Below are 17,628 nucleotides of genomic sequence, written 5' to 3'. Positions count from 1 at the left end.
ATTATGGATTTGTCAATCGCTCATCTGTATCAAATACCTTTCGGTATTCGCTGGTAAATAACGATACTGCCAGGCAGTAATGCCAATAGGGCGTACTTACCACGTAGACAGCGGCTGTGCCCCAACTGTTCCTTCACGAATATGGTTCACTGGAATTAATAGTCCTTAAACACCTGCCGGCCGGCCTGACACACGGTAATTCTGTACTCGGTAACGATATAAATAGTACAGTTTAAAGACAGGAACATTTATATGATAACATAATTATTACACATTTTTAATGCGTTCGCGCCAAGACGAAGGAAGAATATCCCCTTGCCGCCGCTATGGCGTTTTGTTGCGCCGGCAGCACTGCGCATGCGCGGCGGCGAACCGCGCGTTCCTATTGGCTAGAATTGGATGCAGTACCATATGAATGGTGCGATTTAACAAATACATCGATAAGGCGCGCGAAATTGAATTTAATGGAAATAAAACGTTGAAAACGGAACACTATATTCATTATGGGACATCGCCTATCTATTTTGACATAGCAGGTGATGGACCCCGGACGCCAGTTTACATATAAAAAGTCAATCAAGTTTAACATATTATCATGATCATAATTTCCAGTATTTAGAGCCCATTGTCGGACATAGGCCTTAAGGACATACTTTAAGAAGTTTTTTTTAATTGTATTTGTCTAAAACCTCCAATATTGTGGGCTGTATTTCCCGCGTCCGTCGCGTCCACACGAAGTCCACGTGGTTGAACAGCTCGTCGTCAACCAGCTTGTACTCCACCACATTCGGCAGCTCCTCGGCCTGCCGCCTGGTGTCCTCCAGCACCGCCAGCCGGTCGTTCTTGGCGGCGAATATGAATGTTTTCATCGTAAATTTCTTTATGTCATACAATGGAGGAATTTCAGATCCGTACTTCTCCATATTCACCTTCGGACCATAATCGAACTTCGCGAAACGCTTGGACGTAATCCACTGAAACTCATGCTCCAAATTCATTCGCGAAGATCCAGCAGGATAGTTCCAGAATAATGTCGGCATAAAGTCAGTCTCCATTCCTTCCGCGTCGTAACCGTTGATAGCCAACATCAATTGTCGACACACCTGTCTACCGATTAAAGTGTGAGCACAAAATTTCCTCAGCATCGTCCCTCTGATCCCATCGTACCCCCCGACTTCCTCTATTCCGAGCCTCTTAAATGTCGTGAGAATCTTTTTGGCTATACTTAGTAATGGTGGCGGCAATGTCTTCGTTATGTAGTGCAAATGCATGCACGGAGCCAGAGCGATGAATATTTTGATCTTGTCGTTATATTCTGGACGTTCGGACCCTAGTATATACGTTATCGACGTTCCCTCAGAATGAGCGATCAAAGACAGCTGCGTCTGTCCAGTTCGGTTGAGGACGGTGTCGATGAACGCGGCCAAGTCCGCGCAGGCGTGCTGGTGCGGGCCGAACTGCCAGAAGTCGCGGTCGCCGTCGGGGTTGAGCGCGACGTGTGCGCGGGAGTAGCGGTTGCCCCTGTAGTTGGCGAGCCAGACGTCGTGGCCGGCGGCGGCCAGCGCGTGCACGATGGAGTCCCGGCCTTGCATGAGGAACTCGCTGCTGGAGCCCATGAGGCCGTGCACGACGAGCACAGGCCGGGCCGCGTGCCCGCGCACGCGGTGCAGCGTCAGCTGGTAGCCGTCCGCCGAGCTCTGCACGCTCTCCGCGCGCCCCACGTACTTCAGCGCCAGCCCCGTGAAGTTCAGCCGCCCGTCTTCCGGCACCTCGTTCAGGTCGTCCGACCACGCCGACGATAGGGACATCAGGATTAAAGCGATCGTTTTGTATATCATGGTGTGGTGTTTATTTTCAGTGACGTTATAAATCTGGAAATCGGGGAATGATCAGTTGATTATTAAATCAGTCCAAAGTGTTATCTGATGTTACAATCCAGATTTATTTAAAAGTTAGAACTAAAATTACGAGTAAACATGACTTTGGGTTTTTGTCGGTGAGAAACCTGATCGCCATGTACTACACTGGAGATCATGTATTGAAATGTATTAAAAATATGTAATAAAAACAGCTAGTAGAGGTGAAATCACAGGAAAAAATATATTTAAATTTATATTTAAAAAATGGTAAGCCCTTCTGGCATGATGGGGACCAACACTGCTTAAATGAATTTCTTTCGCCATTTCTTCTCAGCAGTGGTCGTTCCGAAATGCTAGTAGTTTGAAGCTTTGGTAAATATTATTTAATTTATAATATCACGTAAAAAGTGACTGCGAAGACCTAATTTCTGAATATATGATTAGATCAAATTATTAGATTGAATGATGAGATGCTATGCGGAAAGAGCATTGTCACCGGTGTGTAGAGTGCGGGCCAGCTCCAATGTTGTCCTGAAAATGATAGGAGACAGATGCGAACCCTTTTTTTTTTTGCATATTTTTTTTATCCTAATTTAATTTAGCATAACGAGTTAAGCATATATTTTTTTGACATAATAATATTTTGACACTAGCTTTTGCCCGCGGCTTCGCCCGCGTGTTCATAACAAAATCTCAGTAATTTTATCGCGTACTCTGTAAGACTGGTAAACATATATGATTCAAATTCGCATTTTTTCTCATATTTAGTTCAATTTCCCATTTCCCGCTGTGTGTCTCGTCCCGCAAACTTGTCCAACTTGTCGGCTTCCTGCTATGTAATGTAGAATTGTAGATATCCCGTACCGTTTCCTACATATTATGTGCCATCATGTTTTTCACAATGTGTCCCGTCCCGTTACCCACTACATGTCTCCTTCCCATTTCCCGCTCCTACTCCCACTCCCGCTTTCTGCAACACGTGCCGTCCCATTTTCCATGACGTTTTACGTCCCGGTTTTTTATTAACCACAAACATAAATTAAACATTTTTTTGTATTTACTATTACTTGTTAATTACTATAAAAAGTAATAACTAATTTCAACTATTTAGCTATCGCGGTTCATGAGATATAGCCTAGTGGCAGACAGACAGACATACAGACGTTGCCCGCGGCTTCGCCCGCGTGATGTGTCTTTGCTCTGTCTACACCGTAAGAGATAAAGTCGTGTAAAATAGGTTTCTATATAGAAAAAGTCTAGCAGGGTCAAATCACACGATCTTATTGGCCTTGGAGAATTGACCTCGAAGGGCCACCTCGTCTGCTGTATAATGGACGTCGTAATGCGCGCGACGTTTGCACTGACGACACCCAGGCTTTGATATAATCGTAACAACCCCATTTCACCCTAATAGGGATGATGGTATTTCACTTCCACCACGTTAGATTTCAAATTCGTAATCAGCGACCCGAAAAACCGTACAAACAGTACCCAAGTTGATAGTTTACTTTATTAGCCCATTTTCCCCCATTTAGGGGTAAATTTTTGAAAAATCCGGAGACCTGTATTTACTCATTTATTGATAGAAGTAATCCTGTAAAGTTTCAAACAAAACAAATTAACTAATCTGGTTTCCCCATACGAACTTTGAACCCCCCTTTCACCCCCTTAAAGGGTGAATTTTGAAAAATCCTTTCTTAGTGCACCCCTAGGCCACATAAGGAACCTACGTGCCAAATTTGAAGTTTCTAGACCCAGCGGTTTAGGCTGTACGTTGATATGTCAGTCAGTCAGTCATTCAGTTTGTTCTTTTATATAATTAAGATGTTGATACATACTGCGCCCATTATATCTATATCAGACTTTAATCGATAAAAACAATTTGTTAATATTCTGTTTACACCTTTCTACAAAATTTTAAAGTAAATCGGCTCCGTGGGTTGTTATTTTAATTTTCCTACAGGTTCCTCCTCATTTCCGGGATGAAATATCTATAAGATGTTAACCTGGGATTCCGAGGAATTTTTGATTCATAATTAGTTTTTCAATTATCCTACGGGAACCTGACCATTTACCGGGATGAAATGTATCTAAGATGTTAACCCGGTATATAAGATACCTACATACCAAATTCAAGTAAATCGGCCCAGTAGACTTCGAGTGATGCGCGTTCAGAGACACACAGACAAAAAATTCCAAAACTATATTTTCGTCATCTATAACTAATATATATGTAACTAAGTATATTCCATGAATAATTTTAAAAAATATATCCAATGTACAAAACATTGGATATTTTTTTTATGACCTTTATTCAATTTTATTATATGTATTGATAATTGTTTTTGGCATACCTTTTCAAAAAGCATAATTATAGTCTCGCAGTAGGTTATAGTGCAGCGGCATAACCCGCCAATACGCTTTAGAATATTATGCTTGAAAATTGTTATGCTTATAGTGGGTATGCGTAAAAAAATTGTGCCTAAAACATTATGCCAAATTAATATTGTGCGTAACTATTATTAGTAAGTAAGCCATGTTAAATTATGGCATAAAATTGTATGCATAAAAATTGGGAACCGAGACAGACTGGAGTGCCCTTATGTCCGCCATTGCTGTGACAAACATGTCGCAGCAGCTGTTGAACTAAAAATTACTAAAAATTATTTGGACAATATGTAAAATAATTTATTTAATACTATAATTTAATATAAATTTTCTTTTTCTTAATCGATTATCTTTCCATGTGGACCGTTTCGTATATAACAATAATATAAAGATTTGTATAGAAAATACTTACAGGGAAATATTTTCTTTTTGTTGATTGATTTCAGTCTAGATAAAATGTTTTCATCTTGTTCTATAGTACTGCCATTATGTTCACTTATTTATCTGTGGAGTCTTACGCACTTGTAGAATAATACTGATGTATCAAAATACTATTATTCAAAAATCTGTCGGAAAATTACATACGTTATGTAAATGAGACATGAACACTCATAATTCTAAGCTATAGTACGATTCACGATACACTTTTTTATTCCTTTCTATTATATGTAATAATTAAAGCATAGATTGGATGTAGAAATACACAGTTGTAGTGTCTCTCAGAGGTAGTGTTATTTGACACGAGTGTCGAACGCCACATATGTAATACATAATTAAAAATATCGCGTTACAAAAAATTAAATAGTAATTATAATTGACTTTTTTTTTGCCTGTGCCATAGCTAGAATCAGACATACTAGGGTTACATTTTAATGAAATCGCCTAAAGTAATTTTCTATAAAAAATTATACTATGACGTTCAAAACGATCGCTTTAATCCTGATGTTCCTATCGTCGGCGTGGTCGGACGACCTGAACGAGGTGCCGGAAGACGGGCGGCTGAACTTCACGGGGCTGGCGCTGAAGTACGTGGGGCGCGCGTAGAGCGTGCAGAGCTCGGCGGACGGCTACCAGCTGACGCTGCACCGCGTGCGCGGGCACGCGGCCCGGCCTGTGCTCGTCGTGCACGGCCTCATGGGCTCCAGCAGCGAGTTCCTCATGCAAGGCCGGGACTCCATCGTGCACGCGCTGGCCGCCGCCGGCCACGACGTCTGGCTCGCCAACTACAGGGGCAACCGCTACTCCCGCGCACACGTCGCGCTCAACCCCGACGGCGACCGCGACTTCTGGCAGTTCGGCCCGCACCAGCACGCCTGCGCGGACTTGGCCGCGTTCATCGACACCGTCCTCAACCGAACTGGACAGACGCAGCTGTCTTTGATAGGACATTCTGAAGGCGCGTTGATAACATACATACTCGGCTCTGAAAGGCCAGAATATAACGGGAAGATCAAAATATTCATAGCTCTGACTCCGGTGCTGCACTTGCACTATATAAGAAAGAGATTACCGCCGGTATTATTAGATATTGCGTATTCGCTCCTTGAGATCGTCAAACAATACAAAATAGAGGAACTGGGCGAGTTCGATGGCATTAGAGGAGCAATATTGAGGAAAATTTGTGGACATACTCTGGTGGGCAGGCAGGTGTGTCGACAACTCCTGCTGAATATTCTGGGTTTTGACGCGGCAGGACTGGAAACAGATTTTATGTCGACTTTATTCTGGAACTATCCTGCTGGCACGTCCAGAATGAATCTGGAGCATTTGTTACAATTAATTTCGTCTAAACGTTTCGCGAATTTCGATTACGGTCCGAGTATGAATTTGAAGAAATATGGAGCTAGAGCCCCTCCTTTGTATGACATAAAGAAATTTACGATGAAAACATTCATATTCGCCGCCAAGAACGACCGGCTGGCGGTGCTGGAGGACACCAGGCGGCAGGCCGAGGAGCTGCCGAATGTGGTGGAGTACAAGCTGGTTGACGACGAGCTGTTCAACCACGTGGACTTCGTGTGGACGCGACGGACGCGGGAGATACAGCCCACAATATTGGAGGTTTTAGACAAATACAATTAAAACCAAATTGTTTTAAAAATCTGTAAAAAATTATGGGAAAAATGTAAGTTAGGTTCCTTGAGGCAATATGCGCCTCAGGGAACCTAACTTACATTATTCCCATATTTTTAAAAATTATTTGGCAAAGTTTCTGTGGCTTTATCAAGGATATTTCACGCTTGTGCCTGTAATAATATATTCCGTAGAATAATAGTTATTTTTGACTGACAGAAAGACAGATTTATTGGTTGTATTAAATGTATTTGCCAAATGTGCAATGTTTCTGTATTTTCTTAATTAATAAAAACAAACATAAATTGATAAATAAATTTATCCTTACAAATAAAGAAGACAGACGCATCTTCAAAATTACACACGTGGCATAAAAAATATCATTAAATTAAACAAAGCTACATTTTATTGAGAGTGTTTACGTCATGCCAAGACAAGATGGCTATTGAGTAATTTAACATCCTACTCGTATGTACATAATAATTTGAATATTTAACAATATTTCACTGATTATAATTGTAATGTATTAAAGCTGAAGATGTAGATATAGATATTTTTTTGTTTGACTGCGCTAATCTCTGCAACAATTTTGACAAATTCTTCCCATGGAAGCGAAGCCGAGGCACAGCTGTTTATTACCTATATTTGTCCAGTATATCCAACACTTTAGGGTACAGGACCTGCCGCGACTGCCGGCTCCACAGGAAATCTATGTGGTTGAATTTTTTCTCAATAACAAAATATTCCTTAACATTGGGAAGTTCCTTGGCTTGAAGTCGACTGTCTGCCAGAACTGACAATCGATCATTTCTACCAGCAATCAAATATATGTTCATTGTAATTTTATTAAGATTGTAATCCGGCGCGATTTTGGAACCGTATTTCTCAAAATTTTTCACAGGACCATAATCAAACTTTGCGAATCGTTTTGATGTCAAAATCTGCATAAAATGCTCAACGTTTGTCATCGAAGTCCCGGCTGGATAGTGCTCGAATAGAAGCGGCATGAATTCTTTCACTAGACCGTCTGGGTCGTATCCTGATACTAAGAGTAATATACGCCGACACATTTGAAGCCCCACGGACTGAGAGCACATATTCCTCGTCATAATGCCACTTAAACTGTCAAAGCCAAATAGCTCTTCAATTTTGAAGAGCTTTAAAAACCTGATCATGTCATATCCCAATTTAGCTACGAAAGGTAACGCTTCTATCATCTTGTTTATGTGACAAATGGGAGCCAAAGCAATGAACACTTTAATTTTGTCGTTATACTCTGGTCGTTCAGCTCCTAAGACGTATGTAATCATTGTCCCTTCAGAATATCCTATCAACGACAATCTGTCTTCCCCGGTATTGTTCAAAACCAAGTCAATAGTGGTAGCAAGATCGTAGTATCCGTGTTCGTGAGGTCCAAACTTCCAAAACGTCGCATTTTTGTCGGGGTCCATAGTAATGTGTCGTCGAGAATACCTATTACCTCTGTAATTTCCCAACCAAACGTCATAACCAGCGTTGGAGAGCGTCACCGCCAGGGAATCGTTTCCTCTGATGATGAAATCATCGGATGTGGTCAGAATACCATGCATGAGAAGTAGCGGCTTAGTTTTATCACCAGGGATTCGATAAATTTTCAGAATATACCCGTCTTTGGTTGTTACATCATACTCTTCAGCCACTTTGCCATATTTGAGGGCGAGGCCAGTAAATGTTAGTTTCCCGTCTCGAGGCGCATGTTTGATGTGAGATAGTATTACTGGTGTAAAAATGAGGATAGTGATTAGAGTTTTGTATAGCATCACGTAAATATAGTCACTCAAGTCTCGGCGTATATTTCCATGTCCATGTGTTCAGGTATCTAAAAAAAATATTAAGACAGACTGGACACTTATTTTGTTATAACTAATGATATTAGGAAATTTCATTTGAATATTCATTCTAAGATCTTATGATATCTGGCTTGGCCGGATTTGTTTCTTAGTACTATAAGTATATATTTTAAAATACGATTTTGGGCACATAAAAAAAATCGGACAAAAAAAAATTACGTATAGTTATAATAACAGCGTGATCGAAAATCAAAATCTTTTTTATAAAAATACTTACCAGTTACGCTAACTCCATATATAACCTTTTTTAACATATTATTTTTTCGTTTTAGACGTCGTGACTTATCACTCAATGTTTGTTGTATAAACACACACACACACTGTCAAACAGATTTCCGTTTAAGTTCATATGTTAATATTACGATTTTATGTAAATCATTACATGCTTTACGTTTACGGCATTAGAGGAGTAACATCATGTCTCGATTCCAATGTCAAAGATATGTATATCCTCGTATTACGTTAATGGATTGTTGTGTTTATAAAAAAAATACCATTGGAACGATGAAAAACTATGCTCAAAATAATGTTATTGTATTATGAATACTTATGGAACAAAATATTTTTCATCCCATAAAGTTAAAATTTTACATTTTTTCGTGCAAAATTTTCAATTATTATCAATAAATTTTGTTAATGAAACAATTAATTCAAAAATTATACCTTCACATTAACTTTTTCACGTCAAATTTAATTCTGTGGTAATTTTAATATACCACGATAACTTACTAAAAACAAACTTATAATAAAGACAACTAACAACAGGACAAGTTTATATGAAAACTCAATAATATTAAAATTCAATATTGTATATACAAATTTTCATGCAGTCATCCTCAAATCAAATCATTTTTATTTGCTTAAATAGGGTAGGTTAATACAATATCCACATAATGGTTTAGAACAAGCCTATTTAGCCGTTGTCAACACCATGCAAATGTTAATAATGGCATATTTAAAAAACTATAAAATGACATCAGATTAAATTAAGACAAAATGTCACTTACAATCTATATGTATGTTAATTAATGTCATTGCAATCCAAAAAATATTTGATTGTGTAAAAACATTTATCAAGAAGCCATTTATTTAATTGTCTTTTAAAATGATTTAATGGCTGTTCGCGTATGAATTTTGGAATCTTGTTGAATATCTTTATAACCATAACATAACAATTTTTTTTATATAATGTTGAGTGGGTAATTGGATAATACAGTTTAGTTGGATCTCTAGATAAATACCTTCTGTTCTCATTAGCTTTCCTAAACAGTATTGGGTGTCTTTTTGCAAATATTCCTGCTTCTAATATGTATAAAGATGTAAGCGTTAGTTTGTTTAATTTTTTAAACAAGTGTCTATATGAATCCAATGGATACGCCTTACTTATAGCACGAACGCATGTTTTTTGTGCGATAAATATTTGATTTATTAATGTTCTCAAGAGATGCCTTTAAACAATATAAATAAATAAACTTTAATTCTCTAGGTCTTCTAATTTACATAACTTACGGCGCGTGGCACAGCTCGGAGCGGCGTCGAACCCTGGACTCCGTGCAGCTGGCACAGCTCCACAGCGACAGCCACACCGCCCTGCTCAACCACAACGGCCTACAGCACACCATTGGCTGACAGACAACCAATCAGAGAGAGGGGGTGATCAGCCCCAGTGGTACTATTGTAAGTTTTATATCCAGCATTTAATTCGGACTTTTGCATTTACAGATTATACATAAAACTTCATGTCAAGTTACCCCTTATACCGCGGTAATAGCGGTGATTTTGCAATGAGTTTGGATTGATTGATCTGTCTAGTGAACAGTCAATTAATTAATTTACAATAATATATGTTTTTGTGTAAGGTACATTTCGTCCCGAATTTTGTAAAGGTTCCCATGAAAAAATATTTTAAAAAGTACAAAGCAATATTCAGTTTCAATATTGAAACATATACTCTCTCCTATAAAAGTCCAGTCATTCTATGAACTTTATTCCTACGAAATAAAATTCAAAATTACTGGACTTTTGCAGACGGCTGTACAACTAAACTATTATGCGACTCCGATTGACTAAAGTGAATATGCACGCTTCTCAGTAATGTAACTTGAACTGAGGGAGATAGAGCGAATATATTGTACATTCGTTTTCTGGCGTGGATGATCTATGCACTAAAATAGACAAGTGGTGAGAAAATTGGATTGTGTTTGTATTACTTTTAAATGATTTATTATGGTTGTCTCTGTTTAGTAATAGTATACTGCTTTTTATGTTTATTTATTTAGAATAAGAGTAATATTTATTAATGTAGAAATGCAATTTCTATAATACAATAATTCGGACCATAAAATTAGTATTTATGTAAAAAGTTATTTTTAAAATAATGAGGAATTCAATATTATTAATTAGGTGTAAAACTATATTTATATATTTATGCTAAACAATACTGTTCATTTCAAAAGTAGATCTGAGAAAGAAAACTTAGATCTTCAACAATTTTTTGTATTTATTATTTATATAATTCAAGGTGATTGACTAAAATAATTGTAGATAATTTATTCCTTATATAGTTCTTACGAATCTCCGTGCAGTTCCTTTGTTATAAATTATGAAATACCTTTATTTTAGGTGTTTTCAGTATTAATATGTGTGTGAGGCTGTGAAACAGTATGATTATAATTAGGGTACAGTATCCACTGGCGTAAAACTAAAGTAGCTTTTACTGGACAATTATAATTTTGTTAGTATTATTATTCGATGAATAATGTAGTGTTGTGTATTAAATATTGCTTTTATTATTTATAGCTGAAAGTATTCTGGTGGAAGATAATTTTCTCTGTTTGGTTTTGTTAAAACTTTCGCGGACGCACGACTTCTATAGCAGTTATGAACTGTACTGTCTCATTGAGACCAGTGGCGCCCTCATTTCAAATATTTTAAAAAAGGTGTCGATCGTTAAAATTTTCATACTTTAAATTTAGGTGTTACAAAGCTAACGCTAAAGCAAAGCTTAACACATTCGCGGATACTCGACGTACACAATAAGTTTGTTATTACTGCTATAGCAGTCGACCGTCTGCGAAAGTGTTCAATAGTAGAAATTTAACACAAAATAACGAGTTGACATTCTAGAATACAATATTATTGGCAGTACATACATACGTATGTGTAGTAATGAGTAATGGTTTTGATAATAATGCAATAAATATTAAAATATAGCTTAGCCACTGCTATGAGTATTTCTAAGTATTGTTTAAATAAATATTGACCGCTTCAGTATGAGTTTTTCATTATATTCCTTAACAAATTATAAAATTAAGTTATGACTTAATCTTTATCTACCGAATGGGTGTTTGTGCGCTTTTCACCATTAGATAGTGGGATTCCTGAAGTAGGTTTAGTGTATAATTTGTTTTGGACACGCCGGCTATAATACATAAAAATGAGCCCAGTCTTTTCGTTCATATTTTTTTTTGGAAATCTGAATGTTAATACTTCTAGGACATCAAACATAGGAGGAATTCTTTTGTTCCTCATTTTGTGCCCGCTTTTCCCGACCCGTGCACACTTAATGTGTAACGCGTATGCAGCATAATTGCATACAATTTTGCGATACGATTACCACGAGCGTGTAACACGCATTCTGTGTATACGAGCCTTTACTAGGCCAGCCGCTCGAACTGCCAATTGAATAATTCTATCTCATGTGGCTACGCTTATATATCTATAGTTTACTTCGTCTTTGTCGAATAAAAACTGCAGTTTTTATTATATATATTTATCTCAAGGCATCGACTTATCAAAGGCATCACAGTTTGTTATTTCCTAAAACTACTTATGTATTAATGCTATAATTAAAATCACACAAACAATCACGATATATCACATTGTTGACAAAATTCTAGTCACATCTACCTGCCCAGCGAATATGCTATGATATGGGAGCTCTAATGTCAAGCCAAAGTGAACTCTCAAGCAAACTCTACAAAGTTCAATATATAAATTGTAAAAATATTCTTGATTAAATTAATATTTTGTATGAACATTATTAGTTTAAAGAAATATTTTCCTGAAATACAAAATGTCGGTCCACATTGCCGCGCAGTTAGACGTGGTTCGATTTAAATAGAAAAATATATACATTCCTGTTTTCACAACAATCTACACAATTGTCTACATATCATACAACTATTACATAACGATTGTCTCTCATTTACAAATATATCCATCACACGTTATCTCAATAATTAAAATGCGATAGAGATATATTCATGCAAGCGAGTGACAGAGAGAAAGCGATTCATTTTTCACACCATCTGAAAGTTTACCAATAGTGTTGCAAAACAAATTTGCCCAAATGATAAAAATTGATTTTATAATTTGCTTAGGTAAAAAATATTTTTTCAAAAGAGACAGTCTAACTTGTGTACTGGTTGACTATTTAGTTCAATAGTGCGTATGCGACTACTTGCCACTAGATGGCGATAGGTAGTCGTTAGTCATGTCAGTTGCCTTTAGGCGACATGAATTACTGCTGATAACACACGTTTATAGTTTTATCGCTATCTCTTTCTTATAACTTACCTCGTATCGTAAAGTGATTGTCTCTTTCTAAATCAGTTTATAAATAATATAATATAATAATATCTACTTATCTAACATTGTCAGTAATTACCTACATAAATAGGAAAGTCCCTGTTTCAGCGTAATTTCTCAAAATATTTTACTAACTTAGCTAAATATATATTATTCAAATTATAAAATATATTATACATGTATATAGTCTTAAGTACTTTTAGGTAGATTTTTCCAAATATATATACAAAAATATAATATCTAAAAACAATATCTTACGTATATAGATTTGTGAAATCTTTGCATGATAAAATCGTAACTTAAAAATCGTAAGTTAGAGTTTGTTTTACAGAAACAATTTCGTCTTGGAGCGAGGCACCATTGCTCAGTCGTATTCAGTTGCGTCGACGCAGCACGTTGCGGCTCCGTGCAGTTTCTGTGTTGTTCAGCGTTGATCGGTCAACGTGGCTGAGGACGACGGAGCGCAGCGTAGCAATGGGGCCTAGCTCGCTATATAAAAAAGACAATTTACATTATACTTTTTTCGTGTATATGGAACAATTTTTTTTCCGATGATTGCGCAATTTTGCAAATTTTCTCTTTTCTCTTGTTTGCATTAATACTCACACTAACAGGTACCATTTTTTTTAAATCAAAACTTAGTAGTCATATTATGCTTTTCCTCTATAAGGCTGTCGATTTTGAGAGGTTTCTCCGAATGTGTCCCATTTCCATTAGCCATTTTATCTCCGGGCGTGACGTGGTCGAGACCAGCCTTGCCGTTTTGCGTCTGCGCCGTGGGAATTTCTTTGATATTCAACGAGCTGTGTCTGATGCCGTAGCAGAAATATATCAGGTAACCTGAAATTTATTTAAGACATTAATCCTAATTAATATTATAAATGCGAAAGTAAGTTTGTTACCTCATCACGCAGCCTGTCTACACGAGCAATCTTCTTGAAATTTTGCTTACATGTAGTTTAAAGTATGGAGAAGGACATAGGGTACTTTAATACCCGAAAAACAACTGTCCCTAGTGGGAAATTCACACGGGCGAAGCCGCGGGACAATTTTTTTGTGTTGTTACTCCGATAGATAATTGACCTCTTCTTGGAAAATAAGTTCATGACCGTGACAACAGATTGTCCGGAGTGTTCCGGAGTTGATACGGCCACATCTTGGGTGGACTGACAAATTACTTAGGGAACAGATGTCTGGCTATGGCAAACTGGTAGTAGGGGCAAATCCTAGAAGTGGACTGACAAATAGGCATGTCGATACCGTTGCTACATTTTTTTGGGCAAAACTTCAATTCCTCATAAATAGGAAAAGCCCTGTTTCAGCGTAAAAACACTAACTAGTTTTTTTCATATTTTCAATAAAAACAATATCAACATTTTGTTGAACATTTAAATTATCTATTTTGTAGATTTATCCGTTGTTCTCCGTGCACCCACTGGTGGGTGCTTGTGTCGCGGCTCGCGCCCATGTAATTTTTTTTACTTTGAATGTTAATTCAAAAAAGCGGGGCAGTTCTGTCCCGCGCCACGTCTGGCAAGTAGGAAAGACGTGCTTTCCCTGGGTTCTAACGCTTTGCGGCTAGTCTGACGCTTATAATAATAATTGTTACGAGTTAAATATATACAAAAATGATAGTGTCCTCACCGACGACCAGCCACACGATGAAGCGCACCCAGGTCTGATGGTCGAGCTGCACCATGAGGTACAGGTTCATGCACACGCTCAGGTACGGCACTAGCGGCACCAGCGGCACCTGGGTGCACGAACCATGTGTCACGTAACATTGTTGATACACTTGTTTGAAAATTTATTAGTAAATAGAGGTGTTACGATCGACGAACAATTTGATAACGAGATATGCGTTTAAAAATGTATTTGATATTTGCATATTGATAAATTGTCTGTTTTTTACTATTTTAATAGTAAATCTGGGTTCCGTTTTTATTGAGAAAAAAAAAAATACTAAGATGGTCCTTCGAGCCGGATAATAATCTATATTTCTTGTTTCTTTCGGGGCTGAAACGTTGCAAAGCATAGGGTCAGCATAAAAATAACCTTGAAATTTTGATGATTTCGCTGTGACTTTACAACCAGCCTGCATGATGGCAACCCTCCTATAACGTTTATACCTACTCAAATTTTACACCTATGTATAGTTATTATAAATGTTTATTTTACAGAACTGTTTGTTGGCAGAATAAAAACAAAACAAAAAAAAAACGGGTGGCACTCCGGGAGTGCCGGCCGGCAGAAGTGAAAACTTGAATATTAACGTTGTGCATTTCTGACGTCCTACGCATTTTCGATCAGTTCACGCGTGTCCTGACGCGTGTTTAACATTTTTTACCCATCACAAAAAGTGCACAACGCCGCTAAAGAAGTTTCACTTCAAAAAATAATAAATGGATATTTAGACCATGTCTTTGTCGTGTTTCTTAGTACGGAATCTATATGAAGGTATGGATTGTTCCCATACTAGCAATGCTATTGAAGCTCACCGAGAAGCTGAGATGTCGCACGCTGTGCCGCGGCTGGCGATAGAGCACGAGCAGCGCGGCGAGCAGCGCGGCGAGCAGCGCGCCGAGCGCCGCGCCGCGCGCGCCCGCGCGCTGCAGCACGCACGTCACCAGCGCCAGCACGACTGCGTGGGGGGAAATACATTTCATTCTAAACTCTCGAGCTGATGATGGCTCGTTGTGCAGTGAACTGTTAATTATTAATGCTTTTCGGAGTTGGTTAAATTAAGATACCGAAACTACTTCGAAGCACTTTTTATTGGCACGAAAGACGAAAGGGACAACATTTTTAAATGTTGCTATAATTAAAAAATTACAATTAAGTGTTGCCATTTCCAACATAGTCATTCATTCATATCGAGTGTGTCATTTATTAACACTGGGGTCAAATTTTATTCATGTCACCTAAAGTCATCTAACATGACTTTCCGACTACCTACGGCCATCTAGTGGCAAGTAAAAGCTTAAAGTGAAATCTACATCACCAATTTATTTAAACGGCAAAGACAAATACTTACATACACGAATGTTAACATTTATTTAAATAAGCTTTTTTTTTACATTACAAATGATGTCAATCGTCAATTTATATATACATATGTATCGATGTACGTCTTTGGAGAAGAAGCTGCAATCAAGTTTGTTGCGCAGCTTCATCTTCACCTGCGCTTTAAAAATCGACGATAAACTTAGTTTGAAATAAAAAATTTTTGACGTCAATTAGTGTGTGAAAATGTAAGTTTAATAAAGAATTTTGAATACATTTCTTTTCATACATGTAATTTAAAGTCCAGAGAAGGATACATAAACCAATCATCCCAGAAAAATAACAGTTCACATCGGAAATTCACACAGTCAGAACCGCAGGCAAAAACTAGTGAATGATAAAAGTCAACTTACACAACAACAAAATGGTGACTTTAGCGATGGTGGCGGAGAGCAAGTTGGGCTGCTTGAGTCCCAGCAGGTTGAAGGTCTGGCGCGCCACCGACTGCGGCGTCTGCGACCTCGGCTTGTGCGACTGCAGGCTGCGGGACACCTCGTCCGTATCTTCGTATCTGATCATTGTTTATTTATAATTATATATAATAACAGTAGATGTTTCCCGGGCCTTAGCTCTCGTGGGAATTTTGACAAAAAATATAGCCTATTTCCTGGGGCTTCGCTCCCGTGGGAATTTTGAGATAAAATATAGCCTATAGCAATCTTAGATAATGTACCTTTCTAATGGTGAAATAATTTTTGAAATCGGTTCGGTAGATCCGGAGATTACCCGCCTCAAACATACCAACTCACAAACGCTTACCTCTTTATAATAATACTATAGATATGAACTTGAGGTTAATATATGTGTCATAGTCAAAGTTCGATATACAGTCTCTTCGCTGAATGACTGGTTTATCCTAGGTTTGACCAAAGCCTTCGGGCTAACCTCGAAATAAACTCCAATTTCGGCCTTTGACTAAAGTGTTTTGGTCAAACCTATAAGATCCTAATTTTTCAGTCAAACGTCGAAAGTAAAATCATTTGTTTCGGGCTTTGCCTAATCGATCCTAGAAACGACTGGCAGACTCGATCAAACATCGACTGTACTTGTAACACGTTTGAACAAGTTTTTACTTGCGATGTTCATCCAAGCAAGTTTATGCTTTCTCTGTAAATTATTTTATCATTTCATGTTTCGACATTAATCGTGCGGGTGTGTAAGATTAAATATGAGTGAATTAAATAGTGGTGTTACTGAAAAAGTGGATTAATAATAAATAAATAAATATATTAGCACAAATCACACAGATTGTGCTAGCCCCAAAGTAAGTTCGTGACTTGTGTTATGGGATACTAACTCAACGATACTATATTTTATAACAAATACATATATAGATAAATCCAAAACCCGGGTCAACCAGAAAAATATAATTTTCCATCATGATCCGACCGGGGATCGAACCCGGGACCTCTCGGTTCAGTGGCAAGAACCTTACCACTGCGCCACCGAGGTCGTCAAATGAAGAAGGTTTAAAAGTTAAGTTAACGGAGAAAATAATTTGAATAAGGATAAGTGTTGAATAAGGATAAGTGTTAATGCTGAACTTTATCAATCGGTCCAATAGTTTTTGAGTTTATTCATTACAAACAAAAATACAAATCTTGTTAATTATACATATATATATTTTTTTCTTATCAGTACTCGATCACAATCATAATATGTTTCAGTATACCTTTTGACCATGTACTTTATTGTGTACTTACATTATATATTACATATAAAAAATGATACATAAATTTATATTTTAAAAATATATATTATATATG

The 17,628-nt window shown here is 37.5% G+C and overlaps 4 protein-coding genes across 6 annotated transcripts in view; 1 reads left to right on the top strand and 3 right to left on the bottom strand.

The window, feature by feature from the left end:
• Window positions 1–11,479, top strand: part of LOC128674699 (uncharacterized protein) — a 29,440-nt gene extending 17,961 nt beyond the window's left edge. For both annotated transcript variants that reach the window (XM_053753519.1, XM_053753520.1), the window contains exon 13: window positions 9,696–11,479. In XM_053753519.1, coding sequence (XP_053609494.1) covers window positions 9,696–9,838 — 143 coding nt within the window. In that variant the 3' untranslated portion in view covers window positions 9,839–11,479. The remainder of the gene's footprint in view (window positions 1–9,695) is intronic.
• LOC128674702 (lipase 1-like) lies at window positions 88–4,793 on the bottom strand. The gene is made up of 2 exons (XM_053753528.2): window positions 4,660–4,793; window positions 88–1,871 (listed from the first exon to the last, which is right to left on the bottom strand). Exon 2 carries the CDS (start codon window positions 1,836–1,838, stop codon window positions 669–671), a length of 1,170 nt encoding a protein of 389 aa, XP_053609503.1. The 5' UTR covers window positions 1,839–1,871; window positions 4,660–4,793; the 3' UTR covers window positions 88–668.
• LOC128674703 (lipase 1-like) lies at window positions 6,549–8,621 on the bottom strand. Its single transcript, XM_053753529.2, has 2 exons — window positions 8,427–8,621; window positions 6,549–8,178 (listed from the first exon to the last, which is right to left on the bottom strand). Exon 2 carries the CDS (start codon window positions 8,117–8,119, stop codon window positions 6,956–6,958), a length of 1,164 nt encoding a protein of 387 aa, XP_053609504.1. The 5' UTR covers window positions 8,120–8,178; window positions 8,427–8,621; the 3' UTR covers window positions 6,549–6,955.
• A 486-nt stretch (window positions 11,480–11,965) lies between the features above and the next one.
• Window positions 11,966–17,628, bottom strand: part of slif (slimfast) — a 31,344-nt gene continuing 25,681 nt past the window's right edge. For both annotated transcript variants that reach the window (XM_053753521.1, XM_053753522.1), the window contains exons 8-11: window positions 16,216–16,373; window positions 15,298–15,440; window positions 14,444–14,552; window positions 11,966–13,639 (exon numbers count right to left, since the gene is read on the bottom strand). In XM_053753521.1, coding sequence (XP_053609496.1) covers window positions 13,431–13,639; window positions 14,444–14,552; window positions 15,298–15,440; window positions 16,216–16,373 — 619 coding nt within the window. In that variant the 3' untranslated portion in view covers window positions 11,966–13,430. The remainder of the gene's footprint in view (window positions 13,640–14,443; window positions 14,553–15,297; window positions 15,441–16,215; window positions 16,374–17,628) is intronic.

This window comes from Plodia interpunctella, chromosome 13 (assembly GCF_027563975.2).
Source record: "Plodia interpunctella isolate USDA-ARS_2022_Savannah chromosome 13, ilPloInte3.2, whole genome shotgun sequence".
Classification (NCBI taxonomy): domain Eukaryota; kingdom Metazoa; phylum Arthropoda; class Insecta; order Lepidoptera; family Pyralidae; genus Plodia; species Plodia interpunctella.
This window is presented reverse-complemented; position numbering and strand designations above follow the sequence as displayed.

Excerpts from the sequence above, each read along its gene's own strand:
- LOC128674702 (XM_053753528.2), bottom strand. The coding sequence starts at position 1,838 with ATGATATACAAAACGATCGCTTTAATCCTGATGTCCCTATCGTCGGCG.
- LOC128674703 (XM_053753529.2), bottom strand. The coding sequence starts at position 8,119 with ATGCTATACAAAACTCTAATCACTATCCTCATTTTTACACCAGTAATA.